We start from the raw sequence: 12,693 nt of genomic DNA, 5'->3' as shown, positions 1-12,693 counted from the left end.
GGGCACAGAGTTGTCCACACTCAGAAATAAATGGTAAAGGAAAGGGATTGTGTGTCCAGCGCTAACCTTATATCTATAAATATGGAAAAAATGGTGTGGTGCGATCGTTACTATACACATACAAGTTATGTTAAAACAATGGGTATTTAATAAAATGAACAGGATAAATAGGATAAATATAAAGGAGTCGCAATGCTCCTATAATGAAATACACTCATCTTGCACAAGACTCATGCTCCATTAAGTGTCTCACTGGAGACTGCAGTTCACCATCACCACTAAAAGGGTTGTCACATTAGGTGATAATAGGGAAATGTAGGCACCCAGTGTTATACGGAAAGGGACCCCCTAAAGGGACCCCCTTATGTTACTTGCAACCCGTTCTTACATTCAAGGAGTATTATTTACTCAGAGACATTCCTATACTGGGATCACTCAATCTGGCCATAGGGACACGTAGACGCTTATTAGTGTCCTACAGAAAAAGACACCCTTAAGGAGTCTTCTTACCTCACCCTAGTAAGAACCAGTTTCCAACACAGACTAATATCTATTTAAACTGAACTTTTATTTCATTATAGGAGCATTGTGACTCCTTTAGATTTATCCTGTTCATTCTATTAAATACCCATTGTTTTAACATAATTTGTATGTGTATAGTAACGATCGCACCACACCATTTTTTCCATATTTATAGATATAAGGTTAGCGCTGGACACACAGGGCCTAATTCAGACCCGCTCGCGAGCGCTGAGCGCTCGCAAGCGGGTCGATGGTGCCCTAATGCGCATGCACACGACGGAGGGAGCTCCGTCGTGCGCATGCGCGAGACCCGCATAGCGACAGCCAAGCTGTCGCTATGGGTCTCGCACCAAAGGGGGCATGCTGTCGATGGTGACTGACAGCATGCCCCCTTTGGTGGGCGTGCCGGGGGCGTTGCTGCCCAGACGGAGGCATTCCCATGGGAACGCCTTCCGTCTGGAGCCGGCCCCACTGACATCACTAGTGATGTCAGTGGGAGTGCTTTTGGCTCTGATAGAGCCAAAAGCACTCCTGGGCTTGCGGAAGCGAGACCCTACCGCAGGGTCCCGTCGCAAGCCCGATGGTCGCGATGGTCTTGACCATCGCGACCATCTTTTTGGCCGCTCGCATAAGCTGTGGGTGGTCACCCACAGCTATGCGAGTGGCCAGGAGGCCGCTCCATTTTTAGGTAGGAGGGCCCTGATTCAGAGCGAGCTCTCTGGTCAGAGCGTCCGGCTCTGAATCAAGCCCCCAATCCCTTTCCTTTACACGTCATCAACTTACATCGTATAAGGACTAAATGGAGAATAAAGGGGGGGAACAGGACGGAAGGGCTTGGGGGAATATAAGAGTCCAAGAATAGAGCAAGCATAATTGCTGGTGTCCTTGGCCATAACTGGACTCTTGGAGCTAGATTTACGAAGAGGCTGCTTGTGGGTTGGACCTGGCAATTAAAGGCAGCAATAATATTAAGTGCAAACCGGGGTGCATTTTGCACTTTTTAATATTATTGCCACTTTAAATTTTCAGGCCAAAGCAGTTGCTTTGTAGATTTGGCAATAGGTCTAACCATCATACATCATGATAAGCAAAGCCAGAGCTCTATATACACATTTTACAGATTCTATCCCTGCATCCCACTGTTTTGACAATATTAAGAATGTATAACAATCATGCATTCTTCACCTCTGCTTTCAGAGCCGTACTTCATACATGCCGTGGATTATGGAGACCTTATCTACTTTTTCTATCGTGAAATTGCAGTAGAATACAACAGCATGGGAAAGGTAGGGCAAGAAATGGACGTAAATTACCTGTGCCCCTGCTCTCAAGTCTTCCCAGCAATAGGAGACCTTGCAATGAGAGCCATTAATCACTATGACAAGGCCACCTTTTGGGAAGATTGCTTTGCAGATCTTGAAACTTTATAATGTCTCTCAAGTACAATATCCTTTTGTAGGCTATTACTGTTAGAGGAAGTTGCAACAAGCTGCATCACTTCAGTGCTGGAAGCCAATGTGTGACTAACAAGTGCTTATACTAGCCTCTTTACCTAGACTGTTGAAGTGAGGATTATCTAAATTAACCAAAAATAATAAGCATTGAAACGTTAGATCTACACTTGTCAATACAACTTTCATAACCCCTATTGTTTCCTATTGCTAGGAGGTATGATGTTAGAATGGACAATCATTACTCTTCATATTTCATTAGACTACAACACACAACCTAGCAGTTCACAGGTTGCCCTTATGGCAATCGTTCTGTTCAATGCGATTTATGCCTAGTGCCACCGAAATAGTTAGGTAAAGGTACTTTGCAGCTAGTAATGTTGCTAATTTTCCTTTGCACCTCATTTAAGGTGCCCATGAAAATCAGTGAAGTTTCTCTCTTGCCAGACATAGTAATGTGCACAGCCGGACTTTGCGGTGATGTCTTGTGGCACCTTGTGTTGAATTAAATCACCCCTTAAGTGCAAATAAAGTTGTAGGCCATAACCAAGTTACGTAGTTATACCAGGTTAAGGGAAGACTCTGATAAATTGCACTATGAACCTGATTTAGACTTGACCGCAAACCTGATGACTTTGCACATGTGCTGAGATGCCACTGCGCCCCTGGTCGCAGTACTCTTACAGGGCACTGATGCCATAGCCTGATGGCATAGGCTGTGGCATTTTAAGGGTGGGAAATGGGTGATGACTGAGACCGTTCCTGAAACAGAAGCAGGCCCTGTGTATGTTACAACTACATATTGAACGTTTTTAATGCATGTTGTAGCCTCATGGTGATATGACACGTGTTATAAAGCGGCTAGCCAGGTCATGAAATAAGTAATTTCAGCATTCGGCTACGACATATACGTTGTTCACATTCCATGTGCAGTTAGAACTGTTGCTGGTATTTTGCAGACTGTCTTATTTTGTGATATAATTACCAGTCTACAGGGTGATATATTTGCACTGGTGGTGGTAGTCATATCTATTTTCTGCTGCCACACATGGAATGCTGCCAGTTGTTGTGCATCACCAGCGATCACAAACAGTCCTTTCCTTATTCAGTGGGAGACATCAGACAGCAATTTTACTGCATTCTCTATTATGAATACAGTGACATTCTGTTAATTCAAACAGATACCAAGTCTCATAGTTGCGGAACTCTATACATATTTATATTCTAACTATATATTTCTAAACTTTATAGAACCATATATGTAGTTGTGCAAAGAAACCAATTTAATTTATGGCAAAAGACCACAAATACATTTCCAATTATGTAAAATATATAGCTAATAGCCTGTTATTTGTCAAGGCATTTTTCTGGGTCTAATGTCAGCCCCTTACTGTCATACTTACGCTATTACGTTGTCGTTTTTACAATTTTCTTTTTCCTAAAATGGCATTTTTTTTTTTATTTAATTAATATGATTTCCTATTTTGATGTTAGGACCCCTCTATGTTAGGATCTTGTTTTCTGACTTGGGCTACTTATGGTCTAACCAGCAAAACAACAAAAATAATACTAATCGTGTACTGGCAATTTATTTAACAAGTAATCCTTGTAATGCAATGGGTTTACATTTATCCCATGTCCTAACAATAAGACAAGTGAATCCCTTCTGATACCAGGAAAGGTTCCCTTAAACTGGCTGATGTATGCAGGAGGGCGAAAACGTCCAATTAACAGAAATACATTAACTAAGAGCCACACTTTGGACCTCATTCAGAGTCGGTCGCGAGCGCCGATACGCTCGTAACCGACTCTATGGTTTGGCCTGCGCACGCGAAGTGGACGCACTGCGTGTGCGCAAGCCCCGGATTGACAGCTGCCCCGTTTGGTAGGCGGGCCAGGGGGGGTGGTTTCCAAAACGGAGGCATTCCTTTACGAACACCTACCATTTTGTGGGCAGCCGCACTGACATCATCAGTGATATCAGTGGGGAGCTTCCTGCTCCATCAGAGCAGAAAGCTCCCTGGGGCTTACGAGTGCCCAGACCCAACCTTAGGGTCTGGTCGTAAGCCCCGATGGTCGCGATGGTGATCACCATCGCGACCATCAACCTGGTCGGTCGTTAAGCTGTGGGTGGTAACCCACAGCTTAACGATCGACAAGGAGGCGGCCGTTCAGGATGCAAGCGGCCGCCTTGATTCAGAGCGACCTCTTGCAACTAACGACCGCCTCTGAATGATGTCCTTTGTATCAATGGGTTTTGCCTTATAAAAATAATCAATTGCTGTTACTTGGAATGAAACATAGACTTAAAAGAAAGAAAGCGTTTAAAAATAATTATGGTGACCACATTTTTGCATGCCAGACAGTTGTATAAATGAGTTCTATTTAGGAACTGTCTGGGGTCAGAACACGAACTAGCACAACCAGTGTAATTTAAACCCCCTTGTCTTCACACTTCTGTCCACCAGGCTGTTTCCATTCTACAATCCACTAATATAAACCTTTTTATTTTCAACATTGTGCTGATATGTAGATTTATATATATTTTAACCTAGAAAGAAACCTTAAAACGTTCTTTAATTTAGGAGTCTAATTGTCTAATCTCCACATTTCATTTGCAAATTTGGTATCTGGGATGGGACTAGGGCAGGATTTGAATTTATTTAAAGTTTTATGTGGAGTATGTATAGTAATCTGAAGTTGTTGACATTCCAGTTCAAATAATATGGTCATTCCAATTCACCCGATGATCTCGCCGGTACGAGTCATCACGGCCACTGCTGCACTTTAAGGCAGCTCGAACATGCACAAAAGTGCTCGCGGCTCATCAGGGCATGCGATGAATAATTCTACGAATTCCGGCTCAGAGCACGGCACGAGGGGTGCAAGTTCAGGTACCGTTGCCAGCGTTTTAACGCCACGGCAAAGGCAGCTCGCACCCTTCGCAGACAATTGGATTGACTCCAAAGTGTTTCATTTTTCTAGTTAAACATAAGAAATTAAGTATAGTACCATTATGTTGTTCAGAATAATTAAACTTGCTACTGTGGGATTTGTGGTTCCACAATAGCTTGAAAGCCGATGGTTGGCTATCTCAGATTACTTTTAGTTATTAATTATGCAGTGGCAACATGTTTTGCAGCTTTCTAAAATTAGAGAACGTTTTTTCATTCATAGCAGAAGATATTACAATTTAATTTCCTTATGATAGGTACAGTGTAGATTAATTGGTTGTGTTCCAGTTAACATAATCCATATATTTGGACTGTGGGAGGAAGTGCACATAAACACAGAGAACATTTAAAAACTCCTCCCAGCTCAGAATCTAACCTGGGGCACCAGCAGTATTCCATACCTCTAGTTCCACCACAGTAGGAGGGTGAAATGGACACCTACTTCTCTGTAATATTTCAATACAAGTATGCAGCTCGTCAATGAGAGGAAAATTGTCCAGACACCAATTCCAGTAGAAGTTACTTCTTATAGATCAACCCACCCACACACACTGTGGTGAATATGTAGCTCTGTACATGATTAGCAAAACAAGCTTTTAAATTCATAAGTGTGAATGCTAATTCTGCATAATCTTTAATTAAACCAAAACAAAATACTGTTCAGATGACTTCAGTGACTGAAATGTCATTGAGACTCTCTGGTTATTAAAACAGAATGAGACAGTGATGACCGAGATGAATTATAAAGCCGAATGATTTCTTATGGGTAATGAAAAAAAAAAATGCACTGAAGATCTAAACATTATAGAGAGTAGAGATTTGGAAAAGCATCCGGCTTTCTGAGTAATCTGTTCTGTAAATGCAGAATGTGCTTTTGTCTGTGGAAATGGAAAGCTAAGCAGTCTTTCTAGAAATTAATTTATATATTGCAGACATCTGATCTTCTATGGGATTTATTACACTGCTTTAAATGGCACATTCTTATCTTTTGTAACACATGGTTCTAGCTCTGGCTTTTTTTTTTTTTTCTGGAGGATTATATAGCTATTGTATCCCATTACACAACCTGGCGTTTTCTGACACTGAGGCTGAAATGTTGTTTTGCTCTGCAGGTGGTGTTTCCGAGAGTTGCCCAGGTTTGCAAGAATGACATGGGGGGCTCTCAGAGGGTGCTTGAGAAACAGTGGACTTCGTTTCTTAAAGCCCGATTGAATTGCTCTGTTCCTGGCGATTCCCATTTCTACTTCAACATACTGCAAGCTGTTACTGATGTGATTCATATTAATGGCCGTGATGTTGTGCTTGCTACATTCTCCACGCCGTACAATAGGTAACTGCGGGCATTTGCTATTCATATCCTTTCAATAAATCAATTCTGGATCATGCAGCCAGGTTGTGAATTTGTTTTCCCGTTTATAAGTGGAAATGTAAATACCACTTGAACATTCAGTGTTGTTTTGTCTTGCCTGAAGTCCTAGATCACTCTGTAAATGCTATCCTCCTGAGTTAGTGCTTTCTCAGAGACCTATTTAAACTCGACAAAATAGTTACACCCCCATAAACCTAAGCACATCCTAAAATATAAAAAAATATTAACTCCTGCTGCAATAAAGTGTGAATTCTTTCATGATGTTGAATATAAACTGAAAACTTTTGCACATCACTGTTCTTTACCATTGCATGTATATTGGTTTAATCTCATTATTAAAGAACCATCATAGATATAGATGGGGCAATGGGAGCTTGACAAGTAGGGAGATGGCCAGAGGCCATCGCAAAAGGTTTCTAGAGAGACAGAGACACATCTTCATAGCAATTGTTCATTATACCCCATATTCGTGCCTTAAATAATGTTATGCCCATAGTAGTAGACCTCAGTGCATATTATACTATAGTGCCCCCAGTTCATTCTGTGCAACATTACAGTGCTCCCAGTTCATATTATTCCACATTACAGTGACTCCAGTTGATGATATGCCAAATTACAGTGCCCCCAGTTCATGTTATGCCTCATTTAAATGCCTCCAGTTCATATTGCACCACATTACAGTGCCGCAGTTCATATTATGGGGAGATGTATCAAACCTTTGAGAGGATAAAGTGGAGACGTTGAAACCAATCAGCTTCTAGCTATAATTGATCTTCCTTAACTTGGAGCTTTCCCACCACAGCTCAATTCACAAAGACTGTAATAAATGAGAAGCTTACTCTCAGCTATTCTTGGGAGGGTGAAACGGAAGCGCAGGAGATAGAGACCGAGACCGACACCTATATAAAAGCAGATGACCTTTATTGCCCAGGCAATGGGCCGAAATCCAATTGCTTAGTATGCAATTCCAAAAACTTGGTAGATAACTATAGGACCTGGGTGCAGAGGTGCCAGGCCCTAGAGATGGGCCCCTAAGCCTGTGGGCCCAATTGCAATGGCACCCTCTGCACCCACTATAGCTACGCCCATGGACATGGTCATTTGCTAAGACACAGTGGCAACTTAGTAAACAACACACATCTGATTTCTTAAAGTTTATTCAAGAATTTACACACACACACACACACACACACACCTGGGCCCCATTTAAACAAGAGATGATGCAATCATGGAGCCAAGGCATCACATTTTAAACTCGTGATAGATAATATATCTCATTTATATGTTATAATGCTCACAGACAATATTGTAATTCAAGGCAGTGTACTAATAAAGTGATTTTTTTATGCTTCCTCCTTACACTCATTTTGTCGAATGAACTAAGGCAGGAGACATGCAGTACCTCATGCCTCCAGCATGTGATAGGATACATTCTCATGACATTGGTACAGCCCACAAAATGGCTGCCTCCAATGTCTTTAGGAGAACGGTAAACTTAAGAAACACTGGGCCTGATTCAGAGCCAGATGCTATTTGCGCTCGCTCGTTCAGAAAAAGGGGCCGGCTATTTAAATTGAGCGTTCGCTCTTTGCGGTCTGTTGACTCCTCTATGTCTGAGCGAGCGAACAAAACATGCATTCGCTATTTTGTAAAGACGCCCCCTGGCCGCTCGCATCCTACGTCATCTCCGCTATTTATTAGATTAATCGAGTACATCGAAAGGCGTCTGAACTGCTCGCAGTGCTTGTGGTTGGATTTTCCTACCGCAATCATGCGAACAGCTCAGGCTAAAAGACAACCAAGTGACGTGGCCGATGACGCTGCTTTCTTAATTATGCACACCCTTAAAACGCCCGTTTTGACCTTTTAAGCACGCCTGCGTTCGGATCTCCACTCCCCGTTTTCAAGCACCTTCCCGTTTCCACCCACAAACGCCTCATCCTGTCACTCAAATTAGCAGGCACTCGCTATTTTGCGAACACAAGATTTCCGACCGCACTGACTGGTTGGTGCATGCGCATTACGATCCATACGCATGCGCAGATGTGCGAACATCGCTCGGAGCGAACGAGCGCCCGCTTACGAGCGACTCTGAATCAGTCCCACTGTCTTTAAAAAACCCCAATAGAACACACACATTTTGCCATTCTAATCATGTCTTAATTGGTCCCTAGCTGTAAGCTGCATTCAGTATAAGTCTAGGTTGGCCTCTGTGACACAGAAGGAATTTTGTAAATTAACGCAAGAAATGTGTTGATAATATCTACAGGCCAACACTTCAAAATAATAGGTCATAATTCCAGCATCCCATTACCTACTGTGCAAACCCCATGATGGAGATGTTTTCTCAGGGGATTTCTTTCTTTTTAAGTTCAGATGCAATTAGGTCTTTTTTTAGAAGCCATTGAGGAAAAAGCTGCTAACAGGAACTCGGCTGGCGCTACATTTGTCTGTTTTGAATGGATTACCCTCAGTTTTCAATAGATAAGGGTCACGGAGTTCAGAGCTAAGCTTTCTGTGACAGTAAGGCTTCTATACAGCATGTGTTTCAGTCATAAATTGTATGCATAATTGTGGAGTGAGTAACAAATTCTAGGAAATGTCACATTGCAGTATCCCGGGCTCTGCTGTCTGCGCTTACGACATGGCCGACATCGCCAGTGTGTTCACTGGGAGGTTCAAGGAGCAGAAGTCGCCAGACTCCACATGGACCCCAGTTCCTGATGAACGTGTCCCTAAGCCAAGGTAGTCTGCCTTATCATTTACTCCCTCAGAAATTCGGACTGTGGGGGAAACAGATGGATTTGTATGTAAGAGGAAAAGAAGCACATTATTTTTCATTGTCACCCCTTCATCTGCACAAATGCTAAATGGCGGGAATGGTATTAATAAGCATCATTCCCCTCGCCATTTAGCATTTCAGCAGATAAAGGGGTGCTGGAGTGTAACATTTTAATGAATTTTCCATTATTATTTTTCAATGTATATGAAAAACGAGTCTCTGTAAAATTCTAATCCGTTTTGATTAGAGGTGTGCCGCTCGGTTTTACTCGGATATGTTCGGATCTCAAAAACGGCATCATATTGGCTGTCCAGCTGTCACGTGTTTTGGATAGCCAATAAGAGAAATCCGAACTTGGCGATAAGAACCGAATAAAACCGATCCCGCCCATCTCTAGTTTTGATAATATGCCCCTCTTGTTGAATACATAATAATTATAACACAAGTACTATTAGGTCGGTATATGACCACATTAAAATATATTATTTGGCAAAGGTAGTTTTCTGCTTAAATTGGACATTGACAATGCAATTCGCTTTGTAAACAGCCCTTGCTTAGGTGTGAGTTAAGGAGACGAAAGTTTGCATAACCCTATAATTTGTGCTCCATGTCACACATTTCTTCTGCTACAGGCCAGGTTGCTGTGCTGGCTCCGCAACAGTAGAGAGATACGCCACATCCAATGACCTCCCAGACGACACTCTTAATTTCATTAAAACGCACCCGCTGATGGACGAGGCGGTGCCCTCTATAGTAAACAGGCCATTGTTCCTACGGACTATGGTTAGGTAAGCAGTTTCCGATGTCTTGGGGCTGAGCACGGCGTGTGCACTGCTGTTAGGAAATGCGTTTCAGGTGCTTTGAAGGTCTGTAAATATCTCTGCTGTTCTTGGCGTTTCTCCAACATGAACTGATGAGAGCTCAGGGCAGATGCCACAAACGTCCCATGGCTGCTTTCAAGATATGAAATGTCATTTCAGCTGTGCTGAAAACCAGATGTCATCGAAGATAGAGATCAGGAGGTCCTTCATTATTAGCCTCACAAGGTTCAGTGGACGAGTTGGGGGCTTTCACTATTACACTAGCATATTGCCCAATTTAGTTTGTAAGCCATTTCCCTCGTTCTCCTAGTGAGATTTACAGATTATAGTAATTAATAAAAAGTTGTATATTTATCCTCAGTCACTAATAAACCAGCTGCACAGAAGCTTTCTCTCCATGTGAAGTGCACTAGCAATACATGTACAGTATAGTACGTGCATAAAGTATGTCTAGAACGCTAGAGATTCGTAAATTAAATTAATCTTAAAATTATTTGTGTTTCTACTGTTACAAGTCTTTAGTGTGTCATTCACACATGGTCTAATGCTTTCTATAAGACTACTTTTGCTGTCTGTTTTTCATTTAAATGATCAGAAACACTTGGCTGACTTGCTTCTAGGAATGTTTCAGAATATCACAGCAATTAGACCTACTGTAATTATGTCTCTTGCTCAGATACTAACTTGACATTTGCATATGAGAGAGTATTAATTATAAATGTATAGAAATATTTTCCTGCTTCATTTAGAATGAATCCTTTAAATTATTATACACTTCTGAACTGATCCTTTAGTATAAAAACAAGGACAATGGTTATTTTTTGGGGGGAATGGGTATAGTAACCAGGTGCATAAAATAACAAAAATATCAACCAACTTGATGATGAAAATGTTTCTGACCTCTCTTCTAGGTATCGTCTAACAAAAATTGCAGTTGACATTGCAGCAGGTCCGTACCAAAATCACACAGTGGTGTTTCTGGGATCGGAGAGGGGAGTGATTCTCAAGTTTCTGGCAAGGACAGGATACAGTGGCTTCCTTAGTGACAGTCTCTTTTTGGAGGAGATGAATGTTTATAATGCTGAAAAGTACGTATTTCCATGTGTGTGTCTATATGCTGCGCTGTGCTGTGGCTTTAGTGCCAAGGAAAAATTTTCTCATGTATCAGAAAATTCTTTAATAGGAGAAAGGCAGAAATTGAAGGCCAGAACTTTCTAATATATTGAATCAGATGATTAGGGGAGAGGGATTCAATTATCGTTGATATCCCGCTGTAAGGTCTGGCTGCAAACATCCCAACATTGTAGATTTTTCTACAACGATTTTGAAAGAAAATTTTAAGATGTTTTTAATTTTGAGGCAGCCTACAAGCAAAATACAGATACCATGGGGCAGCAAAGGTTCCGCGTCCAGGGTCCTGTACCATGGGGCAACGGCACTGCTCACTCCTAGTTATGGTTCTGATCTTCAATGTACCATTGTGTCCGTACATGTCCCTACTAAAAAGGCCTGTCTGTGTCTGCATCCACATCTAATTGTGTTGCAGTTATATGAACATGTTCCTAGCGTACTGGCAACCTTTCCAGGCGTAAGGTGATGTAAGTCAATTATATACAACAGGTTTATGTACATGTCCTTGTGGTGCGCATGCATATAGAGGAATAGTGGATCTTGTGCACCTCTAAATGATCTCCTAAATGTCAGAATTGTCAAGCTTCCCATTAAAAGTTCACTGTTCAAATCTTAACAACATTTTCACATACAGTATTCTTAGAGCATGGTAGAGAGACCACAATTCTCTATCTGCTATACAATGTGCTTTTTGAACTCGCATCAACCCTGGACTTTTGTCAGTGTAAATGGATCCACCAAGGTCCGGGGACCAGAGGATCCAACTGGTAACTTGCAGGGTTGACCACGGGCCCGAGTGGCCAGCTTCAGTGGCACTTGGAGATGACATAATCTCCAAGTGTCCACTGCAACCAGGGCTGGCCTGACCAGAACAGAGCAGCGTATCCCGCCCTCCCTGCTTATGGACTGCTGCTGAGTGAGGTAAGAGGGTCGCGGAGGGAGAGGGAGGGGAAGAAGCGCTGTTCACCTACACCGGAGAGCCGGGCAAGTGCTGACCCAGCTTCGGTGTGAATGGTGCTGACCCGGGCATAGCCCAGGTCAGCGCAGCAGTATAAAAGGGGGTCTGTCCCGGGTCTGATCCGGATTGGAAACGTGTTCCGAATCCTGGGTCAGACCCAAGACTTTGGAGTAAAAGGGGTTTCTGTAAGCACATCATCAGAGTCCTAGTAAGCAGTGTCCAATTTCTACAAGGCAACTGCAGCCCAATAGGAGAATTCAAGTTGCTACTGTTCCAGTTCACATCCTGTTTATGCCCAGACAGGCTTATTGCGACGTGCTTATTACCAATATTCCTATTAAAAAGAATGTAGGCAATTCCTCCCCTATCCCCTCTATATGTGAGAAGTGCTTTTAGCAGCCGTCTTTGAATAACTATATGTGGGTGAAATGTGTGACTCTTGTTGCGTTATTTAAACCTGCAGAAAGCTTAAATAAACTACAATCCATATTTATTCTATGTTGTATTTATTAGTCAGTTTTGTAATGGTATTCTACATACAACTAAATACTCTGTCGTGTGTGTGTGTGTGTGTGTGTTTTATCTCATAAGCAAAAAATAGATTTAAATTCTAAGAACTGTAATAACATTTTATTTCTGCATATTGAAGCTCTTTTTCCAGGACCTCATTGCCAAACACTACAGACTGTCTAATGTCTTATCAGG

At 42.1% G+C, this 12,693-nt stretch overlaps 1 protein-coding gene across 6 annotated transcripts in view; it reads left to right on the top strand.

Moving 5' to 3' along the window:
* SEMA6A (semaphorin 6A) overlaps nucleotides 1–12,693 on the top strand; it is a 206,460-nt gene that overhangs the window by 105,168 nt on the left and 88,599 nt on the right. For all 6 annotated transcript variants that reach the window (XM_088477712.1, XM_088477711.1, XM_088477709.1 and 3 more), the window contains exons 9-13: nucleotides 1,720–1,808; nucleotides 6,040–6,257; nucleotides 8,910–9,041; nucleotides 9,711–9,866; nucleotides 10,811–10,987. In XM_088477712.1, the coding sequence (XP_088333838.1) occupies nucleotides 1,720–1,808; nucleotides 6,040–6,257; nucleotides 8,910–9,041; nucleotides 9,711–9,866; nucleotides 10,811–10,987 (772 nt within the window). The remainder of the gene's footprint in view (nucleotides 1–1,719; nucleotides 1,809–6,039; nucleotides 6,258–8,909; nucleotides 9,042–9,710; nucleotides 9,867–10,810; nucleotides 10,988–12,693) is intronic.

The sequence above is a fragment of the Taudactylus pleione genome, unplaced genomic scaffold (genome assembly GCF_031769625.1).
Source record: "Taudactylus pleione unplaced genomic scaffold, aTauple2 ptg000202l, whole genome shotgun sequence".
NCBI classification, from domain to species: domain Eukaryota; kingdom Metazoa; phylum Chordata; class Amphibia; order Anura; family Myobatrachidae; genus Taudactylus; species Taudactylus pleione.
Note: the sequence above shows the minus strand (reverse complement) of the source record. Positions and strands in the feature narration are given on the sequence as shown.